The 24,126-nt window shown below is 47.1% G+C and overlaps 2 protein-coding genes, 2 long non-coding RNA genes and 14 other non-coding genes across 18 annotated transcripts; all 18 read right to left on the bottom strand.

Moving 5' to 3' along the window:
- Positions 1 to 684: 684 nt before the first annotated feature.
- trnar-ccu (transfer RNA arginine (anticodon CCU)) lies at positions 685 to 757 on the bottom strand. Its single transcript has one exon. It is a non-coding gene; the product is annotated as a tRNA-Arg (tRNA).
- Positions 758 to 1,570: 813 nt separating this feature from the next.
- trnar-ccu (transfer RNA arginine (anticodon CCU)) lies at positions 1,571 to 1,643 on the bottom strand. Its single transcript has one exon. It is a non-coding gene; the product is annotated as a tRNA-Arg (tRNA).
- Positions 1,644 to 2,123: 480 nt separating this feature from the next.
- trnar-ccu (transfer RNA arginine (anticodon CCU)) lies at positions 2,124 to 2,196 on the bottom strand. Its single transcript has one exon. It is a non-coding gene; the product is annotated as a tRNA-Arg (tRNA).
- Positions 2,197 to 3,008: 812 nt separating this feature from the next.
- On the bottom strand, positions 3,009 to 3,081 carry trnar-ccu (transfer RNA arginine (anticodon CCU)). The gene has a single exon. It is a non-coding gene; the product is annotated as a tRNA-Arg (tRNA).
- A 405-nt stretch (positions 3,082 to 3,486) lies between these two features.
- Positions 3,487 to 3,559, bottom strand: trnar-ccu (transfer RNA arginine (anticodon CCU)). Its single transcript has one exon. It is a non-coding gene; the product is annotated as a tRNA-Arg (tRNA).
- An 813-nt stretch (positions 3,560 to 4,372) lies between these two features.
- On the bottom strand, positions 4,373 to 4,445 carry trnar-ccu (transfer RNA arginine (anticodon CCU)). The gene has a single exon. It is a non-coding gene; the product is annotated as a tRNA-Arg (tRNA).
- An 813-nt stretch (positions 4,446 to 5,258) lies between these two features.
- On the bottom strand, positions 5,259 to 5,331 carry trnar-ccu (transfer RNA arginine (anticodon CCU)). The gene has a single exon. It is a non-coding gene; the product is annotated as a tRNA-Arg (tRNA).
- Positions 5,332 to 6,144: 813 nt separating this feature from the next.
- On the bottom strand, positions 6,145 to 6,217 carry trnar-ccu (transfer RNA arginine (anticodon CCU)). Its single transcript has one exon. It is a non-coding gene; the product is annotated as a tRNA-Arg (tRNA).
- Positions 6,218 to 7,030: 813 nt separating this feature from the next.
- Positions 7,031 to 7,103, bottom strand: trnar-ccu (transfer RNA arginine (anticodon CCU)). Its single transcript has one exon. It is a non-coding gene; the product is annotated as a tRNA-Arg (tRNA).
- Positions 7,104 to 7,916: 813 nt separating this feature from the next.
- trnar-ccu (transfer RNA arginine (anticodon CCU)) lies at positions 7,917 to 7,989 on the bottom strand. The gene has a single exon. It is a non-coding gene; the product is annotated as a tRNA-Arg (tRNA).
- A 1,406-nt stretch (positions 7,990 to 9,395) lies between these two features.
- On the bottom strand, positions 9,396 to 10,256 carry LOC143140677 (natterin-4-like). Its single transcript, XM_076301722.1, has one exon. The coding sequence runs from the start codon at positions 10,254 to 10,256 to the stop codon at positions 9,396 to 9,398; it is 861 nt and encodes a 286-aa protein (XP_076157837.1).
- A 99-nt stretch (positions 10,257 to 10,355) lies between these two features.
- LOC143140291 (uncharacterized) lies at positions 10,356 to 11,598 on the bottom strand. Its single transcript, XR_012990629.1, has 3 exons — positions 11,576 to 11,598; positions 10,712 to 10,820; positions 10,356 to 10,435 (listed from the first exon to the last, which is right to left on the bottom strand). It is a non-coding gene; the product is annotated as an uncharacterized LOC143140291 (long non-coding RNA).
- A 4,058-nt stretch (positions 11,599 to 15,656) lies between these two features.
- On the bottom strand, positions 15,657 to 15,729 carry trnar-ccu (transfer RNA arginine (anticodon CCU)). Its single transcript has one exon. It is a non-coding gene; the product is annotated as a tRNA-Arg (tRNA).
- An 817-nt stretch (positions 15,730 to 16,546) lies between these two features.
- On the bottom strand, positions 16,547 to 16,619 carry trnar-ccu (transfer RNA arginine (anticodon CCU)). The gene has a single exon. It is a non-coding gene; the product is annotated as a tRNA-Arg (tRNA).
- Positions 16,620 to 17,432: 813 nt separating this feature from the next.
- trnar-ccu (transfer RNA arginine (anticodon CCU)) lies at positions 17,433 to 17,505 on the bottom strand. Its single transcript has one exon. It is a non-coding gene; the product is annotated as a tRNA-Arg (tRNA).
- An 813-nt stretch (positions 17,506 to 18,318) lies between these two features.
- Positions 18,319 to 18,391, bottom strand: trnar-ccu (transfer RNA arginine (anticodon CCU)). Its single transcript has one exon. It is a non-coding gene; the product is annotated as a tRNA-Arg (tRNA).
- A 2,002-nt stretch (positions 18,392 to 20,393) lies between these two features.
- Positions 20,394 to 21,383, bottom strand: LOC143140676 (natterin-4-like; the record flags this gene model as incomplete). Its single annotated transcript, XM_076301721.1, has 1 exon — positions 20,394 to 21,383. A coding segment is annotated over one exon (990 nt), but the record flags the coding sequence as incomplete, so codon positions are not given.
- A 36-nt stretch (positions 21,384 to 21,419) lies between these two features.
- LOC143139989 (uncharacterized) lies at positions 21,420 to 22,604 on the bottom strand. Its single transcript, XR_012990499.1, has 3 exons — positions 22,582 to 22,604; positions 21,710 to 21,818; positions 21,420 to 21,433 (listed from the first exon to the last, which is right to left on the bottom strand). It is a non-coding gene; the product is annotated as an uncharacterized LOC143139989 (long non-coding RNA).
- Between the last annotated feature and the right edge of the window lie 1,522 nt (positions 22,605 to 24,126).

Raw genomic sequence — 24,126 nt, 5'->3', positions numbered from 1 at the left:
CCAGACTGACTGTGGCAGGTGAGCATGGCTATATTTCCTGATTTGAAATGTTTCCATGTCAGAAGATTGTTTGAAGAGGTGTTTGCATTTTACACGACAGTGTAAAGTGACGGGAAGATCAAGACTAAGTCAAGTGAACGTGTATATAAACGTGGAAGTGGCTACAGGTTCCCCACTCCGAAGCCCCCTCCACTCGCCGTTGTCAGCGCTGGCCCAGACTCTGAGGGAAATGGCGCGCGTCAACGCGCAGGAGAGGCATCTAAAAACTGGGCCTAGCAGAGGATGGTTTCGATCCATCGACCTCTGGGTTATGGGCCCAGCACGCTTCCGCTGCGCCACTCTGCTCTGCCTCAGTTCTGATTGCCTGCTCATTTCCATTAGCTCCAGTGCTCTCCTTGCAGTTTGATTGGATTGCAAGGCAGATTTGAGAAAATGCAGATGAGATGATCAGGACAAGTCAAAGGAGGTGCGTAGTCGGATACGGAAATGGCTGCACGTTCCCCAGTGAAAGCCTGCCGGTCGTAGTTTTCATTCCCGTGTCAGGCTGTGGGTCGAGAAAGGCTAAATGTGTGCGGCTCTACTATCGTGGCACCTAAAGGGTTAGCCTAGCAGAGGATGGTTTCGATCCATCGACCTCTGGGTTATGGGCCCAGCACGCTTCCGCTGCGCCACTCTGCTCCGCCTCTCCCCAGATGGGACTCGAACCCACAATCCCTGGCTTAGGAGGCCAGTGCCTTATCCATTAGGCCACTGGGGCTTACCAGCTGTGCTCCATCAGAGCCTTTGCTCCACTGGTATCAAAGGAATGTTTTAAATGTCGGGATAGCCGGACAAAGCCACTGTGTTGAATTTTCGGGTCTCGGGCCCTGAGCTGGCAGAAAGCACTCCAGACTGACTGTGGCAGGTGAGCATGGCTATATTTCCTGATTTGAAATGTTTCCATGTCAGAAGATTGTTTGAAGAGGTGTTTGCATTTTACACGACAGTGTAAAGTGACGGGAAGATCAAGACTAAGTCAAATGAACGTGTATATAAACGTGGAAGTGGCTACAGGTTCCCCACTCCGAAGCCCCCTCCACTCGCCGTTGTCAGCGCTGGCCCAGACTCTGAGGGAAATGGCGCGCGTCAACGCGCAGGAGAGGCATCTAAAAACTGGGCCTAGCAGAGGATGGTTTCGATCCATCGACCTCTGGGTTATGGGCCCAGCACGCTTCCGCTGCGCCACTCTGCTCTGCCTCAGTTCTGATTGCCTGCTCATTTCCATTAGCTCCAGTGCTCTCCTTGCAGTTTGATTGGATTGCAAGGCAGATTTGAGAAAATGCAGATGAGATGATCAGGACAAGTCAAAGGAGGTGCGTAGTCGGATACGGAAATGGCTGCACGTTCCCCAGTGAAAGCCTGCCGGTCGTAGTTTTCATTCCCGTGTCAGGCTGTGGGTCGAGTAAGGCTAAATGTGTGCGGCTCTACTATCGTGGCACCTAAAGGGTTAGCCTAGCAGAGGATGGTTTCGATCCATCGACCTCTGGGTTATGGGCCCAGCACTCTTCCGCTGCGCCACTCTGCTCCGCCTCACCCCAGATGGGACTCGAACCAACAATCCCTGGCTTAGGAGGCCAGTGCCTTATCCATTAGGCCACTGGGGCTTAGCAGCTGTGCTCCATCAGAGCCTTTGCTCCACTGGTATCAAAGGAATGTTTTAAATGTCGGGATAGCCGGACAAAGCCACTGTGTTGAATTTTCGGGTCTCGGGCCCTGAGCTGGCAGAAAGCACTCCAGACTGACTGTGGCAGGTGAGCATGGCTATATTTCCTGATTTGAAATGTTTCCATGTCAGAAGATTGTTTGAAGAGGTGTTTGCATTTTACACGACAGTGTAAAGTGACGGGAAGATCAAGACTAAGTCAAGTGAACGTGTATATAAACGTGGAAGTGGCTACAGGTTCCCCACTCCGAAGCCCCCTCCACTCGCCGTTGTCAGCGCTGGCCCAGACTCTGAGGGAAATGGCGCGCGTCAACGCGCAGGAGAGGCATCTAAAAACTGGGCCTAGCAGAGGATGGTTTCGATCCATCGACCTCTGGGTTATGGGCCCAGCACGCTTCCGCTGCGCCACTCTGCTCCGCCTCACCCCAGATGGGACTGGAACCCACAATCCCTGGCTTAGGAGGCCAGTGCCTTATCCATTAGGCCACTGGGGCTTACCAGCTGCCTCCATCAGAGCCTTTGCTCCACTGGTATCAAAGGAATGTTTTAAATGTCGGGATAGCCGGACAAAGCCACTGTGTTGAATTTTCGGGTCTCGGGCCCTGAGCTGGCAGAAAGCACTCCAGACTGACTGTGGCAGGTGAGCATGGCTATATTTCCTGATTTGAAATGTTTCCATGTCAGAAGATTATTTGAAGAGGTGTTTGCATTTTACACGACAGTGTAAAGTGACGGGAAGATCAAGACTAAGTCAAATGAACCTGTATATAAACGTGGAAGTGGCTACAGGTTCCCCACTCCGAAGCCCCCTCCACTCGCCGTTGTCAGCGCTGGCGCAGACTCTGAGAAAAATGGCGCGCGTCAACGCGCAGGAGAGGCATCTAAAAACTCGGCCTAGCAGAGGATGGTTTCGATCCATCGACCTCTGGGTTATGGGCCCAGCACGCTTCCGCTGCGCCACTCTGCTCTGCCTCAGTTCTGATTGCCTGCTCATTTCCATTAGCTCCAGTGCTCTCCTTGCAGTTTGATTGGATTGCAAGGCAGATTTGAGAAAATGCAGATGAGATGATCAGGACAAGTCAAAGGAGGTGCGTAGTCGGATACGGAAATGGCTGCACGTTCCCCAGTGAAAGCCTGCCGGTCGTAGTTTTCATTCCCGTGTCAGGCTGTGGGTCGTGAAAGGCTAAATGTGTGCGGCTCTACTATCGTGGCACCTAAAGGGTTAGCCTAGCAGAGGATGGTTTCGATCCATTGACCTCTGGGTTATGGGCCCAGCACGCTTCCGCTGCGCCACTCTGCTCCGCCTCACCCCAGATGGGACTCGAACCCACAATCTCTGGCTTAGGAGGCCAGTGCCTTATCCATTAGGCCACTGGGGCTTACCAGCTGCGCTCCATCAGAGCCTTTGCTCCACTGGTATCAAAGGAATGTTTTAAATGTCGGGATAGCCTCAGTTCTGATTGCCTGCTCATTTCCATTAGCTCCAGTGCTCTCCTTGCAGTTTGATTGGATTGCAAGGCAGATTTGAGAAAATGCAGATGAGATGATCAGGACAAGTCAAAGGAGGTGCGTTGTCGGATACGGAAATGGCTGCATGTTCCCCAGTGAAAGCCTGCCGGTCGTAGTTTTCATTCCCGTGTCAGGCTGTGGGTTGTGAAAGGCAAAATGTGTGCGGCTCTACTATCGTGGCACCTAAAGGGTTAGCCTAGCAGAGGATGGTTTCGATCCATCGACCTCTGGGTTATGGGCCCAGCACACTTCCGCTGCGCCACTCTGCTCCGCCCCACCCCAGATCGGACTCGAACCCACAATCCCTGGCTTAGGAGGCCAGTGCCTTATCCATTAGGCCACTGGGGCTTACCAGCTGCGCTCCATCAGAGGCTTTGCTCCACTGGTATCACAGGAATGTTTTAAATGTCGGGATAACCGGACAAAGCCACTGTGTTGAATTTTCGGGTCTCGGGCCCTGAGCTGGCAGAAAGCACTCCAGACTGACTGTGGCAGGTGAGCATGGCTATATTTCCTGATTTGAAATGTTTCCATGTCAGAAGATTGTTTGAAGAGGTGTTTGCATTTTACACGACAGTGTAAAGTGACGGGAAGATCAAGACTAAGTCAAGTGAACGTGTATATAAACGTGGAAGTGGCTACAGGTTCCCCACTCCGAAGCCCCCTCCACTCGCCGTTGTCAGCGCTGGCCCAGACTCTGAGGGAAATGGCGCGCGTCAACGCGCAGGAGAGGCATCTAAAAACTGGGCCTAGCAGAGGATGGTTTCGATCCATCGACCTCTGGGTTATGGGCCCAGCACGCTTCCGCTGCGCCACTCTGCTCTGCCTCAGTTCTGATTGCCTGCTCATTTCCATTAGCTCCAGTGCTCTCCTTGCAGTTTGATTGGATTGCAAGGCAGATTTGAGAAAATGCAGATGAGATGATCAGGACAAGTCAAAGGAGGTGCGTAGTCGGATACGGAAATGGCTGCACGTTCCCCAGTGAAAGCCTGCCGGTCGTAGTTTTCATTCCCGTGTCAGGCTGTGGGTCGAGAAAGGCTAAATGTGTGCGGCTCTACTATCGTGGCACCTAAAGGGTTAGCCTAGCAGAGGATGGTTTCGATCCATCGACCTCTGGGTTATGGGCCCAGCACGCTTCCGCTGCGCCACTCTGCTCCGCCTCTCCCCAGATGGGACTCGAACCCACAATCCCTGGCTTAGGAGGCCAGTGCCTTATCCATTAGGCCACTGGGGCTTACCAGCTGTGCTCCATCAGAGCCTTTGCTCCACTGGTATCAAAGGAATGTTTTAAATGTCGGGATAGCCGGACAAAGCCACTGTGTTGAATTTTCGGGTCTCGGGCCCTGAGCTGGCAGAAAGCACTCCAGACTGACTGTGGCAGGTGAGCATGGCTATATTTCCTGATTTGAAATGTTTCCATGTCAGAAGATTGTTTGAAGAGGTGTTTGCATTTTACACGACAGTGTAAAGTGACGGGAAGATCAAGACTAAGTCAAATGAACGTGTATATAAACGTGGAAGTGGCTACAGGTTCCCCACTCCGAAGCCCCCTCCACTCGCCGTTGTCAGCGCTGGCCCAGACTCTGAGGGAAATGGCGCGCGTCAACGCGCAGGAGAGGCATCTAAAAACTGGGCCTAGCAGAGGATGGTTTCGATCCATCGACCTCTGGGTTATGGGCCCAGCACGCTTCCGCTGCGCCACTCTGCTCTGCCTCAGTTCTGATTGCCTGCTCATTTCCATTAGCTCCAGTGCTCTCCTTGCAGTTTGATTGGATTGCAAGGCAGATTTGAGAAAATGCAGATGAGATGATCAGGACAAGTCAAAGGAGGTGCGTAGTCGGATACGGAAATGGCTGCACGTTCCCCAGTGAAAGCCTGCCGGTCGTAGTTTTCATTCCCGTGTCAGGCTGTGGGTCGAGAAAGGCTAAATGTGTGCGGCTCTACTATCGTGGCACCTAAAGGGTTAGCCTAGCAGAGGATGGTTTCGATCCATCGACCTCTGGGTTATGGGCCCAGCACTCTTCCGCTGCGCCACTCTGCTCCGCCTCACCCCAGATGGGACTCGAACCAACAATCCCTGGCTTAGGAGGCCAGTGCCTTATCCATTAGGCCACTGGGGCTTAGCAGCTGTGCTCCATCAGAGCCTTTGCTCCACTGGTATCAAAGGAATGTTTTAAATGTCGGGATAGCCGGACAAAGCCACTGTGTTGAATTTTCGGGTCTCGGGCCCTGAGCTGGCAGAAAGCACTCCAGACTGACTGTGGCAGGTGAGCATGGCTATATTTCCTGATTTGAAATGTTTCCATGTCAGAAGATTGTTTGAAGAGGTGTTTGCATTTTACACGACAGTGTAAAGTGACGGGAAGATCAAGACTAAGTCAAGTGAACGTGTATATAAACGTGGAAGTGGCTACAGGTTCCCCACTCCGAAGCCCCCTCCACTCGCCGTTGTCAGCGCTGGCCCAGACTCTGAGGGAAATGGCGCGCGTCAACGCGCAGGAGAGGCATCTAAAAACTGGGCCTAGCAGAGGATGGTTTCGATCCATCGACCTCTGGGTTATGGGCCCAGCACGCTTCCGCTGCGCCACTCTGCTCTGCCTCAGTTCTGATTGCCTGCTCATTTCCATTAGCTCCAGTGCTCTCCTTGCAGTTTGATTGGACTGCAAGGCAGATTTGAGAAAATGCAGATGAGATGATCAGGACAAGTCAAAGGAGGTGCGTAGTCGGATACGGAAATGGCTGCACGTTCCCCAGTGAAAGCCTGCCGGTCGTAGTTTTCATTCCCGTGTCAGGCTGTGGGTCGTGAAAGGCTAAATGTGTGCGGCTCTACTATCGTGGCACCTAAAGGGTTAGCCTAGCAGAGGATGGTTTCGATCCATCGACCTCTGGGTTATGGGCCCAGCACGCTTCCGCTGCGCCACTCTGCTCCGCCTCACCCCAGATGGGACTCGAACCAACAATCCCTGGCTTAGGAGGCCAGTGCCTTATCCATTAGGCCACTGGGGCTTAGCAGCTGTGCTCCATCAGAGCCTTTGCTCCACTGGTATCAAAGGAATGTTTTAAATGTCGGGATAGCCGGACAAAGCCACTGTGTTGAATTTTCGGGTCTCGGGCCCTGAGCTGGCAGAAAGCACTCCAGACTGACTGTGGCAGGTGAGCATGGCTATATTTCCTGATTTGAAATGTTTCCATGTCAGAAGATTGTTTGAAGAGGTGTTTGCATTTTACACGACAGTGTAAAGTGACGGGAAGATCAAGACTAAGTCAAGTGAACGTGTATATAAACGTGGAAGTGGCTACAGGTTCCCCACTCCGAAGCCCCCTCCACTCGCCGTTGTCAGCGCTGGCCCAGACTCTGAGGGAAATGGCGCGCGTCAACGCGCAGGAGAGGCATCTAAAAACTGGGCCTAGCAGAGGATGGTTTCGATCCATCGACCTCTGGGTTATGGGCCCAGCACGCTTCCGCTGCGCCACTCTGCTCTGCCTCAGTTCTGATTGCCTGCTCATTTCCATTAGCTCCAGTGCTCTCCTTGCAGTTTGATTGGACTGCAAGGCAGATTTGAGAAAATGCAGATGAGATGATCAGGACAAGTCAAAGGAGGTGCGTAGTCGGATACGGAAATGGCTGCACGTTCCCCAGTGAAAGCCTGCCGGTCGTAGTTTTCATTCCCGTGTCAGGCTGTGGGTCGTGAAAGGCTAAATGTGTGCGGCTCTACTATCGTGGCACCTAAAGGGTTAGCCTAGCAGAGGATGGTTTCGATCCATCGACCTCTGGGTTATGGGCCCAGCACGCTTCCGCTGCGCCACTCTGCTCCGCCTCACCCCAGATGGGACTCGAACCCACAATCCCTGGCTTAGGAGGCCAGTGCCTTATCCATTAGGCCACTGGGGCTTACCAGCTGTGCTCCATCAGAGCCTTTGCTCCACTGGTATCAAAGGAATGTTTTAAATGTCGGGATAGCCGGACAAAGCCACTGTGTTGAATTTTCGGGTCTCGGGCCCTGAGCTGGCAGAAAGCACTCCAGACTGACTGTGGCAGGTGAGCATGGCTATATTTCCTGATTTGAAATGTTTCCATGTCAGAAGATTGTTTGAAGAGGTGTTTGCATTTTACACGACAGTGTAAAGTGACGGGAAGATCAAGACTAAGTCAAGTGAACGTGTATATAAACGTGGAAGTGGCTACAGGTTCCCCACTCAGAAGCCCCCTCCACTCGCCGTTGTCAGCGCTGGCCCAGACTCTGAGGGAAATGGCGCGCGTTAACGCGCAGGAGAGGCATCTAAAAACTGGGCCTAGCAGAGGATGGTTTCGATCCATCGACCTCTGGGTTATGGGCCCAGCACGCTTCCGCTGCGCCACTCTGCTCTGCCTCAGTTCTGATTGCCTGCTCATTTCCATTAGCTCCAGTGCTCTCCTTGCAGTTTGATTGGATTGCAAGGCAGATTTGAGAAAATGCAGATGAGATGATCAGGACAAGTCAAAGGAGGTGCGTAGTCGGATACGGAAATGGCTGCACGTTCCCCAGTGAAAGCCTGCCGGTCGTAGTTTTCATTCCCGTGTCAGGCTGTGGGTTGTGAAAGGCAAAATGTGTGCGGCTCTACTATCGTGGCACCTAAAGGGTTAGCCTAGCAGAGGATGGTTTCGATCCATCGACCTCTGGGTTATGGGCCCAGCACGCTTCCGCTGCGCCACTCTGCTCCGCCTCACCCCAGATGGGACTCGAACCCACAATCCCTGGCTTAGGAGGCCAGTGCCTTATCCATTAGGCCACTGGGGCTTACCAGCTGCGCTCCATCAGAGCCTTTGCTCCACTGGTATCAAAGGAATGTTTTAAATGTCGGGATAGCCGGACAAAGCCACTGTGTTGAATTTTCGGGTCTCGGGCCCTGAGCTGGCAGAAAGCACTAATATTTCATCAAAGTATTGGTACTTCTACTTGAGTACAATATTTTAGTACTTTTTCCACCTCTGGATAGGGACTACAGAGGAATGGGGATGATATTGTGTTTCATTTTCTCAAACTTTACTCAAACAGTAGGCCTATTGTAACGTGTTTAGGAATGAATGCATGTTAATGTGTGTGTAATATGTTGTGTTACCTGGGCCAGCAATAGGGTGCCATCCATTTTTGGTGGTGTGGAGGTGTTTTGGAACTGTGCATGTATGTGGACACCATGCAACACAGGGGTAAAATGGGATATGAGCCACCACTGACATATAACTATTTTATGCATTTGTTTTATGTTATTGTATGCTCAATTATTAGATAAAGTGGTAAAACAATGAGATTTGTATGACTGTAGTAAGATGTATGCGGAAGCCTTGTTACAATGTTGTACATGTGAGAAATCATTCACTGCTGATACAGACCAATTTAGGCCCATAGACATTCTAGCACATTCTTACTTCACTTATGCATTCCTTGTGTGAAAGGCAATATACAATTTCATTCATTGGTGTAAAGGATAATTTTGTATGATAATTTATGGTGATGTTTGTTAAACGTCAATCGTAATATATGCTGATTCAAATCATTTTTAACAAATAGAACAGATAGAACAGTTGTTTTTGTTGTGTAAAAACGGCATCTTACTCTAAATTTTAATTTGAAAAACACAAACATGTTCAGTGCAGACATGCTAATATGTTTTTAATCTAAATTGGCCAACTGGAATAAAAGCTTTTCACAAATATACCTGAAGCGTTTTGTACATAGCTTGTCAGCCATCTTGGATTGATGATGTTTGGAATACAAAATTGTAAATACAGTTGCAACATTGCAATGCATCTATCGATACTGCCCATATGAGGTTATGTGGCATGAAAGGGTTAAAACTACACAGATAGAATAATTATTTGAGCTATTTCCATGAATGCAGTACTACTAACTGAAGCACATTTCAATATTTTGTTTACAAATTGAGCCTTTTTTTTTTTAACAAATCTTAGGTCTCCATGGTCAAGTAATGTTTGCAATCACATGAAATTCTAATAACAAAACAGAGATTATTATCTGTATACATTCAGTTTTTTTGTTTTAATATTAACTTTTTTTTTTTTGGAAATGGCTGTGTTCACACTTTCATACACCCACTATCTCTCACACATACACCCACACTCTCTGTCATACAAACACTCTCAGACACACACACACAGAGACGGCTCTAAGAGACTGGCATATCATCATATCAAATGATCATCAATGACGCAGGAGTCGACCACCATGTCCACGCTGCCCACCTGGGTGCCCATGAAGATGCCAGGCACAGTGGCCATGTGCACAGCTCCGCTCTCATAGGTCCTCTCCAGAGTGGCGTTGAAGGGGACACTGACTGAGTACAGCATCCCCCTCATCCACACCTGACAGGTACGTGGGAAGGGCGGCAAGGGAACAGTCCCAGACACAGAGTGAGAGACCGTCTCACTCACAGAGTCACCCATGATGCCTCTGGGTGTGCTGTTAGTGGACAAGAAGCTGGAGTTGAGGTGGGGAATGTGAGCCGTAATGGAGGTGGAGATGACGAGGCGTTTGGAGGAGATGGTCTCCCAGGTGCCATGGAGCTGTGTCTCCCCTGTCAGCGCCACCTGCTGGTCCCTAAGAGAGTCACCTTTGTTTGCAATTGTAGTTTTGGAGATCTGCAGCCTCTTTGCTGAGAGGATCTTCATCTGCTCCATGTCGTATTCAACATCAAATAGATGCTCCGTGTACCTGCCCTGGTTCACAGTGAGCATTTCCATGAAACCTTCGGGAGCGCGCCTCGTACGCCTCCTTGGAGCAAACACTATGTAGCTGCCAATACCGTCCTCATCTCGGAAGATGTAGCCGTCTTTCTTCGAGTTCAGGCTCACACACACGGCGTTGGATGGGGCTTCTCCGTAACCAAAGTACTCCACCGTGACCCACTCCAGCAACTCCAGCTGGTGGTCGTTCACCAGCAGGTCAAACTCGTTTCCGACGCTGGGGTCACTTTTGTCGCAAGGAGTAAAGCAGCGCGGGCCAAGGGAAGGGTTGTAGTAACCGGCCACGTATTCGCAACGCCGCATCGGCGCACAGATGTAGTCCGTGCGGTTGTCACGGTGATTGAACACACTCACGGCCCACCTGGGCAGACTGCCGGACCACCTCACCCACTTCAGGTGGATGTTGTCTCCGTAGGTGGGTCGGGTGGGAACGGGGCGGAGGGAAAACAGTCTCTCCAGGTACGCTTTCGCTGACGCCACGGCTGTGGAGAGGGAAAATGGAAGTCAGGATTGTGCGTCATACCCAACACCCTGCAAGTTCGAGCCTGTCACCAAACCTTACTTCAACCACATAGAGTATTTACTGCATATATGAGTAACTCCCACTTATGCAATGTTGTCTATGAAGTTCATATCTGAGCATTTTGTTTGAAGTCTGTTCCGAATTGTACTGAAATTTTCCAGAGGTCATGTGTGAAACTTGCTAAGGTTAGTCAATATGATGCTTCTGATGCATCTGGCTCATTTTGTGTATTCACCATGTTCCGCTTCGGTGAGTGTCGTCTGGAGAAAGTCACTGGACTCTGGTGAACCTGCGGTGTAATCCAGCAACAGCCCAACAAAAAGGAGAAGCACAGAGCACTGCATCTGAAGGAGGAAACACACACTCACACACGCACATACACACACACACACACACAGAGAGAGAAAGAAAGACACACACACAAACACACAGAGAGAGAGAAAGAAAGACACACACAAACAACAACCACAGAAAGACACACACACACACACACACACAGAAAAACACGTGGTAAAAATGAAGTATTAATCCAGAAAGAGGCAAAAAGTATAGCCGACCGTATGGCAGAGTACAAAGCTTTATTCATGAATCACACAAGCATATTGAGCATGAGAGCAACAAGTCTGCTGTAGACAAAGTCTTTCACACCAAGAACGAAAACTATAACGATAACGGCAAAAAAATATTGTTCTAGCTCATATGAATGACGACGTCCACACATACTGTTAACTATAACTGTAACGACATGAAGAACGATATCGTTAGGGATCAATTTCAGAGCGATTTTAAAAACGATAGAAAGCTGACAGCCAATCAGAATCCATCAAATCAAATTTTCACATTCACATATCACAAAAGAGCTGTCAGGACAAGGAAAGCTGTTACTATTTTGACTTCCTAAGGGAGGTTGACCTCAGAGGTCATGGACAAAAGCAACCCAAAACCATAACTCAGATCGTCCTTGTAATGTCTAAATGTCTAAGTATAGCCAGTTGTACAGAACAACCCGAGTAGACATTTAACAGCTAAAGTGTTATTCAGCTAATTACTGGAAATTTCCCACACAAAGTAGCAGAAGGTGCGCGCACATCCAACTTACAGGTGCAGGGTAAAGTAGATCCGTGAAATAAAGAAAAAAGTACCCGCACACTGTTGCTGCTGCTCCCGAATGAATTTATTGCACAACGTTTCGACCACGTTGGTTGAAACGTTGTGCATTAAATTCACTTAAATTTACTTTTTTCTAAATTTCCCACACACACACACACTTACAAAACAAACACAGAAAGACAAACACGCACACACAGAAAGACACAGAAACAAGCAACACAAACACACACATACACATGCACACCAAAACATACACACACGACACATACACACAGACAAACAAAGTCAAAGACCGACACAGATAAACACCGAAAGATCCACACACACTAACAACACACACACACACACACACACACACACACACATAAAAACCTTGTGATGAGAGCAGTGTCCTCTTCTTAGGAGTGTGGTGGTGTGATATGGTTTTGTGTTTGCTGGGATGTGTGTGTGTGTGTGTGTGTGTGTGTGTGTGTGTGTGTGTGGGTGGGTGAGTGTGTGTGTGTATGTGTGTGGTTTTGTGTGTGCTAGGATGATTCATTTTCATGTCTCCCCTTCCAGTCTCGCTTAGAGTCATCCTGTCAGTATTCTGTTGTCCTTTTATCCACCTCACTTTTGATCATTTAATCATTAACACACTGGCCTTGTATTTGAGGTCATATTTGAAGTACTATTGAGAAACGTTGGGAATCCCCAACTACACACAATTATTACTGTCCACACACACACACACACACACAAACACACACACACACACACACACACACACACACACACACACACACACACACACACACAAACACACACATACTATTTAGTCAATAATAGGGCATACATCCTTTGGTTGGTCACTAGCACTGTGTTCCAATTTGCGTTCTTCTGTACTTCCGATACCTAATTTGAGAGCATAGGTGCGTTCACACTGATAATTACGACAAGATGAAGTGCGCTGTTTGTACCCGGATGGTGCACTCATAACGGTCAAAAGGTTGAGTGTGAAGCGCTGGACACTTCTCGCCCTCAACGGTCACTATCTTGGCTTGGAAGGAGAAAGCACAGTTTACTGACATACAACCATGTTATAACATTAAACTGTTCATGTCTGTTAAGTGCACAGAGTTAGTGTTCCATTTGGGAAGACACCACCCTGTCGAAATTCACCCACTACGCGAGTAAGAACACAGTGCACTTAGCGCACTGCATTAAAGTGTACTGACAGAAGTATGTGGATTGGAATAGAGTGTAGGACTTGAACAGACCTTTAGTTCCTTACATCTAACATAACATTTTACCTATTTTCATAGTTTTGCAACTGTTACAGTAAAATGGATGTAATGATGCACTTTAAATTAAAACATTTTGACAGCTTAATACAGAGCAGGATAACTCAATTATGAGTAGTTTATTTACAGTTTAATGATGTAAAGATCTAGCTATGTGGTTAATGTCAGGTGAAGTTCATTTTAACTTCAATGTGATCTTGGAGGATGTTCTGACCGCTGAAAACCCCTGATCTAGTCCATCTAGTGATTAACTGTAGGCTACAAATAGCTACTGTGGTGGGGGCATACACAGTTTTATTCAAGTTTCTAAAACTATACCGTAATTTTTTCATGTGAATGACATTAATTGACTGGGTTCCTGAGTTGACTAATTTGAGCATTTAGCCACTAGAGGGAGGCAAACTCTGCGGAACCCATTTTCAGTACAGACAAAAAAAAATCAGTTTGTCATTTTTTTTTTCAACCTGGCTAGCCCATCTGTGAATATTATTAAAGTGGATTAATATTTAGTGGATTATTTCTGAGATGTTGCAGAAACTTGCTTCCCCTCACTTTGTCCCTTTCTGTCACTTTTTTGTTGTTGTCATTGTCCCTATGTGGCTGATAAGTTAAACTCGGTAACAAATGATACATGCATGTCAGCATTCTGTTGCTGTGTCTGAGAGTTTATAAGTTATGTGGGTGTATATAGGCTAATTACTGTATTTTATTGTTTGTCTGTTAACGGGCAATGTGCTAGCCTATTATGTAATATAGGCATGGGGGAGGGGTGGGGTGGAGGATTATGTTTTTTTTTTTATCAACATCTTGCTATGTAGGCTACATGTTCACTGTGCAAGTGTGTATGTATGTTTGACTATAGTATATATAGCCTTTGTGTGAATGTAGTCTCTAATTTGTTGCATTCACTGTAATCTCTGCCTCTTCTTGACTGCTCAAAACTATTTTTTCCATTTGGAGACCATAAAGGCTAATCTGATTTGGACATTGGTGTTTCCTCTGAAAAATTGTTAAAGCTCTTAAAACAGACAACTGAATGTTGATGTGCCTTACTCTAAGCTAATGCTTCCCGGCCAGCATCTAGGCCTACATGTTTTGATAAAAAGGGTAGACCTACTCATTTTCAGTTAGGCTATGTTAAAAATTAGGGCTGTCGATTAAAAAAAAACTAATCTCATGTTGAAATGTATTCATAGATGAATCTTGATTAGTATTTACTATACTTTAGTCTTTAGTATATTTTCTCCCTAAAGACTAAAGCTTCTTAAAGGGCATATTAAATACAAAATAAATCACCAAATGAATGAGTAACTACAAAGGGTAGTTTGTACCCTTTGTAGGCTCCGCCTCCTCTAAAATATTATGGAAACAAAAGACCTAGTTCATCTCCCTTTTTATCAGAGCTTCGCCTATTCCAAAGACCAGCATCTGCCACTGCAAAGGGTGTATATTTGTGACGAAGTAAAACACTTTTATATTAATTAAATGATAATAATGACACATTCATTTGGTTTTAAAATATTAATTTCTAAAGTGTCGACCATGCAGGGTCAATGCAAACGCTAGGTCAAATTCAAGACTCTTCCTCAGTGGTTCCTTGTTGGTGGAATTAGTTGCCCAGTGCTCCCTATTCCTGTGATAGTTTTGGGTCTTTCAAGAGGGGTCTAAAGGCATATCTGTTCAACATGCACAGTTTATTAAGCGTTTCTTAGGCATTATGGTTTGTAGGCCTATTGACCCCTTGCAAGTGACGTCACTTTTTGTTCGCGCCACAGCAAAATAGCCTAGTGGACGGCAAGAACACGAATCAAATCAATGGGTTGCAATGGGACATATCGCACAGCTAGGAGATTATAGTGAGATTTAACCGTAGTAATGCCCTTCCACGACTGTTGGCTTATTGTTTGGAATACAACAACATCCCATGTTCTTGCATAGATATATTTTGGTTTGTTTTCTTTGTGTTTCGGGAGTATTTCAACCACAATTGCATGCTTATCTCCTCAGTGTATGAAGCACAGCAGCGGTTGCTATAGCAACCATAGACTCTGAACAGGACGGCAGATAGCACTTAGGCAAAGTCTTTGGCAAGATCTGAATGTAAACAGATAATACCATTCAAGTTTTTTTATTTCCTATTTCTTTCAATTCTTTAACTTAATACATGTAGGCCTAAGAAGTAAGTTTATTCACTGGGCAAAATACAAACTGACGAGTTACATTAGCCCTAGCATGAGCTACGATAAACGTTAGCTAGAATAGCTAGCTTCTAAGTGTGGCAGCTAAGTTATTATTTCATGTTCTGATATGACATTCTTAACGTTTTGACTATGTTACAACTGATAAAAGCAAGACAAATAAAGTAACCAAATCGCTTTGCAATATTAGTCTAGAAATATTTATGGGTGTTCATTTACCATAATGTTAATTACAGTAGCCTAACGTTACAACCTAACGTTATCTCCACTTGCTGTTACCACCAGTTTTAATAACTTTACATTTGCGATCATGACCCATTTCATCTAACAACACCACTGGTATCTTCAGACTATCAGACCCCAAACAGCAATACATTGAACTACAAAGATGTTATAGTAATGGTGTTCAGTTCATCATAATCGTTATGACATAATGTAATTTGCCGTCCGTCTCCTATCTGTTTGCTGAAATGGCGCGCGTCAACGCGCAGGAGAGGCATCTAAAAACTGGGCCTAGCAGAGGATGGTTTCGATCCATCGACCTCTGGGTTATGGGCCCAGCACGCTTCCGCTGCGCCACTCTGCTCTGCCTCACCCCAGATGGGACTCGAACCCTCAATCCCTGGCTTAGGAGGCCAGTGCCTTATCCATTAGGCCACTGGGGCTTACCAGCTGCACTCCATCAGAGCCTTTGCTCCACTGGTATCAAAGGAATGTTTTAAATGTCGGGATAGCCGGACAAAGCCACTGTGTTGAATTTTCGGGTCTCGGGCCCTGAGCTGGCAGAAAGCACTCCAGACTGACTGTGGCAGGTGAGCATGGCTATATTTCCTGATTTGAAATGTTTCCATGTCAGAAGATTGTTTGAAGAGGTGTTTGCATTTTACACGACAGTATAAAGTGACGGGAAGATCGATCAAGACTAAGTCAAGTGAACGTGTATATAAACGTGGAAGTGGCTACAGGTTCCCCACTCAGAAGCCCCCTCCACTCGCCGTTGTCAGCGCTGGCCCAGACTCTGAGGGAAATGGCGCGCGTCAACGTGCAGGAGAGGCATCTAAAAACTGGGCCTAGCAGAGGATGGTTTCGATCCATCGACCTCTGGGTTATGGGCCCAGCACGCTTCCGCTGCGCCACTCTGCTCTGCCTCAGTTCTGATTGCCCGCTCATTTCCATTAGCTCCAGTGCTCTCCTTGCAGTTTGATTGGATTGCATGGCAGATTTGAGAAAATGCAGATGAGATGATCAGGACAAGTCAAAGGAGGTGCGTAGTCGGATACGGAAATGGCTGCACGTTCCCCAGTGAAAGCCTGCCGGTCGTAGTTTTCATTCCCGTGTCAGGCTGTGGGTTGTGAAAGGCAAAATGTGTGCGGCTCTACTATCGTGGCTCCTAAAGGGTTAGCCTAGCAGAGGATGGTTTCGATCCATCGACCTCTGGATTATGGGCCCAGCACGCTTCCGCTGCGCCACTCTGCTCCGCCTCACCCCAGATGGGACTCGAACCCACAATCCCTGGCTTAGGAGGCCAGTGCCTTATCCATTAGGCCACTGGGGCTTACCAGCTGCACTCCATCAGAGCCTTTGCTCCACTGGTATCAAAGGAATGTTTTAAATGTCGGGATAGCCGGACAAAGCCACTGTGTTGAATTTTCGGGTCTCGGGCCCTGAGCTGGCAGAAAGCACTCCAGACTGACTGTGGCAGGTGAGCATGGCTATATTTCCTGATTTGAAATGTTTCCATGTCAGAAGATTGTTTGAAGAGGTGTTTGCATTTTACACGACAGTATAAAGTGACGGGAAGATCAAGACTAAGTCAAGTGAACGTGTATATAAACGTGGAAGTGGCTACAGGTTCCCCACTCAGAAGCCCCCTCCACTCGCCGTTGTCAGCGCTGGCCCAGACTCTGAGGGAAATGGCGCGCGTCAACGTGCAGGAGAGGCATCTAAAAACTGGGCCTAGCAGAGGATGGTTTCGATCCATCGACCTCTGGGTTATGGGCCCAGCACGCTTCCGCTGCGCCACTCTGCTCTGCCTCAGTTCTGATTGCCCGCTCATTTCCATTAGCTCCAGTGCTCTCCTTGCAGTTTGATTGGATTGCATGGCAGATTTGAGAAAATGCAGATGAGATGATCAGGACAAGTCAAAGGAGGTGCGTAGTCGGATACGGAAATGGCTGCACGTTCCCCAGTGAAAGCCTGCCGGTCGTAGTTTTCATTCCCGTGTCAGGCTGTGGGTTGTGAAAGGCAAAATGTGTGCGGCTCTACTATCGTGGCTCCTAAAGGGTTAGCCTAGCAGAGGATGGTTTCGATCCATCGACCTCTGGATTATGGGCCCAGCACGCTTCCGCTGCGCCACTCTGCTCCGCCTCACCCCAGATGGGACTCGAACCCACAATCCCTGGCTTAGGAGGCCAGTGCCTTATCCATTAGGCCACTGGGGCTTACCAGCTGCACTCCATCAGAGCCTTTGCTCCACTGGTATCAAAGGAATGTTTTAAATGTCGGGATAGCCGGACAAAGCCACTGTGTTGAATTTTCGGGTCTCGGGCCCTGAGCTGGCAGAAAGCACTCCAGACTGACTGTGGCAGGTGAGCATGGCTATATTTCCTGATTTGAAATGTTTCCATGTCAGAAGATTGTTTGAAGAGGTGTTTGCATTTTACACGACAGTATAAAGTGACGGGAAGATCAAGACTAAGTCAAGTGAACGTGTATATAAACGTGGAAGTGGCTACAGGTTCCCCACTCAGAAGCCCCCTCCACTCGCCGTTGTCAGCGCTGGCCCAGACTCTGAGGGAAATGGCGCGCGTCAACGTGCAGGAGAGGCATCTAAAAACTGGGCCTAGCAGAGGATGGTTTCGATCCATCGACCTCTGGGTTATGGGCCCAGCACGCTTCCGCTGCGCCACTCTGCTCTGCCTCAGTTCTGATTGCCCGCTCATTTCCATTAGCTCCAGTGCTCTCCTTGCAGTTTGATTGGATTGCATGGCAGATTTGAGAAAATGCAGATGAGATGATCAGGACAAGTCAAAGGAGGTGCGTAGTCGGATACGGAAATGGCTGCACGTTCCCCAGTGAAAGCCTGCCGGTCGTAGTTTTCATTCCCGTGTCAGGCTGTGGGTTGTGAAAGGCAAAATGTGTGCGGCTCTACTATCGTGGCTCCTAAAGGGTTAGCCTAGCAGAGGATGGTTTCGATCCATCGACCTCTGGATTATGGGCCCAGCACGCTTCCGCTGCGCCACTCTGCTCCGCCTCACCCCAGATGGGACTCGAACCCACAATCCCTGGCTTAGGAGGCCAGTGCCTTATCCATTAGGCCACTGGGGCTTACCAGCTGCCCTCCATCAGAGCCTTTGCTCCACTGGTATCAAAGGAATGTTTTAAATGTCGGGATAGCCGGACAAAGCCACTGTGTTGAATTTTCGGGTCTCGGGCCCTGAGCTGGCAGAAAGCACTCCAGACTGACTGTGGCAGGTGAGCATGGCTATATTTCCTGATTTGAAATGTTTCCATGTCAGAACATTGTTTGAAGAGGTGTTTGCATTTTACACGACAGTGTAAAGTGACGGGAAGATCAAGACTAAGTCAAGTGAACGTGTATATAAAGGTGGAAGTGGCTACAGGTTCCCCACTCCGAAGCCCCCTCCACTCGCCGTTGTCAGCGCTGGCCCAGACTCTGAGGGAAATGGCGCGCGTCAACGCGCAGGAGAGGCATCTAAAAACTGGGCCTAGCAGAGGATGGTTTCGATCCATCGACCTCTGGGTTATGGGCCCAGCACGCTTCCGCTGCGCCACTCTGCTCTGCCTCAGTTCTGATTGCCTGCTCATTTCCATTAGCTCCAGTGCTGTCCTTGCAGTTTGATTGGATTGCAAGGCAGATTTGAGAAAATGCAGATGAGATGATCAGGACAAGTCAAAGGAGGTGCGTAGTCGGATACGGAAATGGCTGCACGTTCCCCAGTGAAAGCCTGCCGGTCGTAGTTTTCATTCTCGTGTCAGGCTGTGGGTTGTGAAAGGCAAAATGTGTGCGGCTCTACTATCGTGGCACCTAAAGGGTTAGCCTAGCAGAGGATGGTTTCGATCCATCGACCTCTGGGTTATGGGCCCAGCACGCTTCCGCTGCGCCACTCTGCTCCGCCTCACCCCAGATGGGACTTGAACCCACAATCCCTGGCCTCAAACAGTAGGCCTATTGTAACGTGTTTAGGAATGAATGCATGTTAATGTGTGTGTAATATGTTGTGTTACCTGGGCCAGCAATAGGGTGCCATCCATTTTTGGTGGTGTGGAGGTGTTTTGGAACTGTGCATGTATGTGGACACCATGCAACACAGGGGTAAAATGGGATATGAGCCACCACTGACATATAACTATTTCATGCATTTGTTTTATGTTATTGTATGCTCAATTATTAGATAAAGTGGTAAAACAATGATATTTGTATGACTGTAGTAAGATGTATGCGGAAGCCTTGTTACAATGTTGTACATGTGAGAAATCATTCACTGCTGATACAGACCAATTTAGGCCCATAGACATTCTAGCACATTCTTACTTCACTTATGCATTCCTTGTGTGAAAGGCAATATACAATTTCATTCATTGGTGTAAAGGATAATTTTGTATGATAATTTATGGTGATGTTTGTTAAACGTCAATCGTAATATATGCTGATTCAAATCATTTTTAACAAATAGAACAGATAGAACAGTTGTTTTTGTTGTGTAAAAACGGCATCTTACTCTAAATTTTAATTTGAAAAACACAAACATGTTCAGTGCAGACATGCTAATATGTTTTTAATCTAAATTGGCCAACTGGAATAAAAGCTTTTCACAAATATACCTGAAGCGTTTTGTACATAGCTTGTCAGCCATCTTGGATTGATGTTTGGAATACAAAATTGTAAATACAGTTGCAACATTGCAATGCATCTATCGATACTGCCCATATGAGGTTATGTGGCATGAAAGGGTTAAAACTACACAGATAGAATAATTATTTGAGCTATTTCCATGAATGCAGTACTACTAACTGAAGCACATTTCAATATTTTGTTTACAAATTGAGCCTTTTTTTTTAACAAATCTTAGGTCTCCATGGTCAAGTAATGTTTGCAATCACATGAAATTCTAATAACAAAACAGAGATTATTATCTGTATACATTCAGTTTTTTTGTTTTAATATTAACTTCTTTTTTTTTTTGGAAATGGCTGTGTTCACACTTTCATACACCCACTATCTCTCACACATACACCCACACTCTCTGTCATACAAACACTCTCAGACACACACACACAGAGACGGCTCTAAGAGACTGGCATATCATCATATCAAATGATCATCAATGACGCAGGAGTCGACCACCATGTCCACGCTGCCCACCTGGGTGCCCATGAAGATGCCAGGCACAGTGGCCATGTGCACAGCTCCGCTCTCATAGGTCCTCTCCAGAGTGGCGTTGAAGGGGACACTGACTGAGTACAGCATCCCCCTCATCCACACCTGACAGGTACGTGGGAAGGGCGGCAAGGGAACAGTCCCAGACACAGAGTGAGAGACCGTCTCACTCACAGAGTCACCCATGATGCCTCTGGGTGTGCTGTTAGTGGACAAGAAGCTGGAGTTGAGGTGGGGAATGTGAGCCGTAATGGAGGTGGAGATGACGAGGCGTTTGGAGGAGATGGTCTCCCAGGTGCCATGGAGCTGTGTCTCCCCTGTCAGCGCCACCTGCTGGTCCCTAAGAGAGTCACCTTTGTTTGCAATTGTAGTTTTGGAGATCTGCAGCCTCTTTGCTGAGAGGATCTTCATCTGCTCCATGTCGTATTCAACATCAAATAGATGCTCCGTGTACCTGCCCTGGTTCACAGTGAGCATTTCCATGAAACCTTCGGGAGCGCGCCTCGTACGCCTCCTTGGAGCAAACACTATGTAGCTGCCAATACCGTCCTCATCTCGGAAGATGTAGCCGTCTTTCTTCGAGTTCAGGCTCACACACACGGCGTTGGATGGGGCTTCTCCGTAACCAAAGTACTCCACCGTGACCCACTCCAGCAACTCCAGCTGGTGGTCGTTCACCAGCAGGTCAAACTCGTTTCCGACGCTGGGGTCACTTTTGTCGCAAGGAGTAAAGCAGCGCGGGCCAAGGGAAGGGTTGTAGTAACCGGCCACGTACTCGCAACGCCGCATCGGCGCACAGATGTAGTCCGTGCGGTTGTCACGGTGATTGAACACACTCACGGCCCACCTGGGCAGACTGCCGGACCACCTCACCCACTTCAGGTGGATGTTGTCTCCGTAGGTGGGTCGGGTGGGAACGGGGCGGAGGAAAAACAGTCTCTCCAGGTACGCTTTCGCTGACGCCACGGCTGTGGAGAGGGAAAATGGAAGTCAGGATTGTGCGTCATACCCAACCCCCTGCAAGTTCAAGCCTGTCACCAAACCTTACTTAAACCACATAGAGTATTTACTGCATATATGAGTAACTCCCACTTATGCAATGTTGTCTATGAAGTTCATATCTGAGCATTTTGTTTGAAGTCTGTTCCGAATTGTACTGAAATTTTCCAGAGGTCATGTGTGAAACTTGCTAAGGTTAGTCAATATGATGCTTCTGATGCATCTGGCTCATTTTGTGTATTCACCATGTTCCGCTTCGGTGAGTGTCGTCTGGAGAAAGTCACTGGACTCTGGTGAACCTGCGGTGTAATCCAGCAACAGCCCAACAAAAAGGAGAAGCACAGAGCACTGCATCTGAAGGAGGAAACACACACACACACACGCACATACACACACACACACACACAGAGAGAGAAAGAAAGACACACACACAAACACACAGAGAGAGAGAAAGAAAGACACACACAAACAACAACCACAGAAAGACACACACACACACACACACACACACACACAGAAAAACACGTGGTAAAAATGAAGTATTAATCCAGAAAGAGGCAAAAAGTATAGCCGACCGTATGGCAGAGTACAAAGCTTTATTCATGAATCACACAAGCATATTGAGCATGAGAGCAACAAGTCTGCTGTAGACAAAGTCTTTCACACCAAGAACGAAAACTTTAACGATAACGGCAAAAAAATATTGTTCTAGCTCATATGAATGACGACGTCCACACATACTGTTAACTATAACTGTAACGACATGAAGAACGATATCGTTAGGGATCAATTTCAGAGCGATTTTAAAAACGATAGAAAGCTGACAGCCAATCAGAATCCATCAAATCAAATTTTCACATTCACATATCACAAAAGAGCTGTCAGGACAAGGAAAGCTGTTACTATTTTGACTTCCTAAGGGAGGTTGACCTCAGAGGTCATGGACAAAAGCAACCCAAAACCATAACTCAGATCGTCCTTGTAATGTCTAAATGTCTAAGTATAGCCAGTTGTACAGAACAACCCGAGTAGACATTTAACAGCTAAAGTGTTATTCAGCTAATTACTGGAAATTTCCCACACAAAGTAGCAGAAGGTGCGCGCACATCCAACTTACAGGTGCAGGGTAAAGTAGATCCGTGAAATAAAGAAAAAAGTACCCGCACACTGTTGCTGCTGCTCCCGAATGAATTTATTGCACAACGTTTCGACCACGTTGGTTGAAACGTTGTGCATTAAATTCACTTAAATTTACTTTTTTCTAAATTTCCCACACACACACACACTTACAAAACAAACACAGAAAGACAAACACGCACACACAGAAAGACACAGAAACAAGCAACACAAACACACACATACACATGCACACCAAAACATACACACACGACACATACACACAGACAAACAAAGTCAAAGACCGACACAGATAAACACCGAAAGATCCACACACACTAACAACACACACACACACACACACACACACACACACATAAAAACCTTGTGATGAGAGCAGTGTCCTCTTCTTAGGAGTGTGGTGGTGTGATATGGTTTTGTGTTTGCTGGGATGTGTGTGTGTGTGTGTGTGTGTGTGTGTGTGTGTGGGTGGGTGAGTGTGTGTGTGTGTATATGTGTGGTTTTGTGTGTGCTAGGATGATTCATTTTCATGTCTCCCCTTCCAGTCTCGCTTAAAGTCATCCTGTCAGTATTCTGTTGTCCTTTTATCCACCTCACTTTTGATCATTTAATCATTAACACACTGGCCTTGTATTTGAGGTCATATTTGAAGTACTATTGAGAAACATTGGGAATCCCCAACTACACACAATTATTACTGTCCACACACACACACACACACACACAAACACACACACACACACACACACACACACACACACACACACACAGACACACACACACACACACACACACACACACACACAAACACACACATACTATTTAGTCAATAATAGGGCATACATCCTTTGGTTGGTCACTAGCACTGTGTTCCAATTTGCGTTCTTCTGTACTTCCGATACCTAATTTGAGAGCATAGGTGCGTTCACACTGATAATTACGACAAGATGAAGTGCGCTGTTTGTACCCGGATGGTGCACTCATAACGGTCAAAAGGTTGAGTGTGAAGCGCTGGACACTTCTCGCCCTCAACGGTCACTATCTTGGCTTGGAAGGAGAAAGCACAGTTTACTGACATACAACCATGTTATAACATTAAACTGTTCATGTCTGTTAAGTGCACAGAGTTAGTGTTCCATTTGGGAAGACACCACCCTGTCGAAATTCACCCACTACGCGAGTAAGAACACAGTGCACTTAGCGCACTGCATTAAAGTGTACTGACAGAAGTATGTGGATTGGAATAGAGTGTAGGACTTGAACAGACCTTTAGTTCCTTACATCTAACATAACATTTTACCTATTTTCATAGTTTTGCAACTGTTACAGTAAAATGGATGTAATGATGCACTTTAAATTAAAACATTTTGACAGCTTAATACAGAGCAGGATAACTCAATTATGAGTAGTTTATTTACAGTTTAATGATGTAAAGATCTAGCTATGTGGTTAATGTCAGGTGAAGTTCATTTTAACTTCAATGTGATCTTGGAGGATGTTCTGACCGCTGAAAACCCCTGATCTA

This window comes from Alosa pseudoharengus, unplaced genomic scaffold (assembly GCF_046254945.1).
Source record: "Alosa pseudoharengus isolate Yale_2024_CS ecotype anadromous, Long Island Sound unplaced genomic scaffold, YU_APseudo_1.1 YU_APseudo_1.1_scf_23, whole genome shotgun sequence".
Classification (NCBI taxonomy): domain Eukaryota; kingdom Metazoa; phylum Chordata; class Actinopteri; order Clupeiformes; family Clupeidae; genus Alosa; species Alosa pseudoharengus.
The sequence above is the reverse complement of the archived record's forward strand: the minus strand, read 5'-3'. Positions and strand labels throughout refer to the sequence as shown.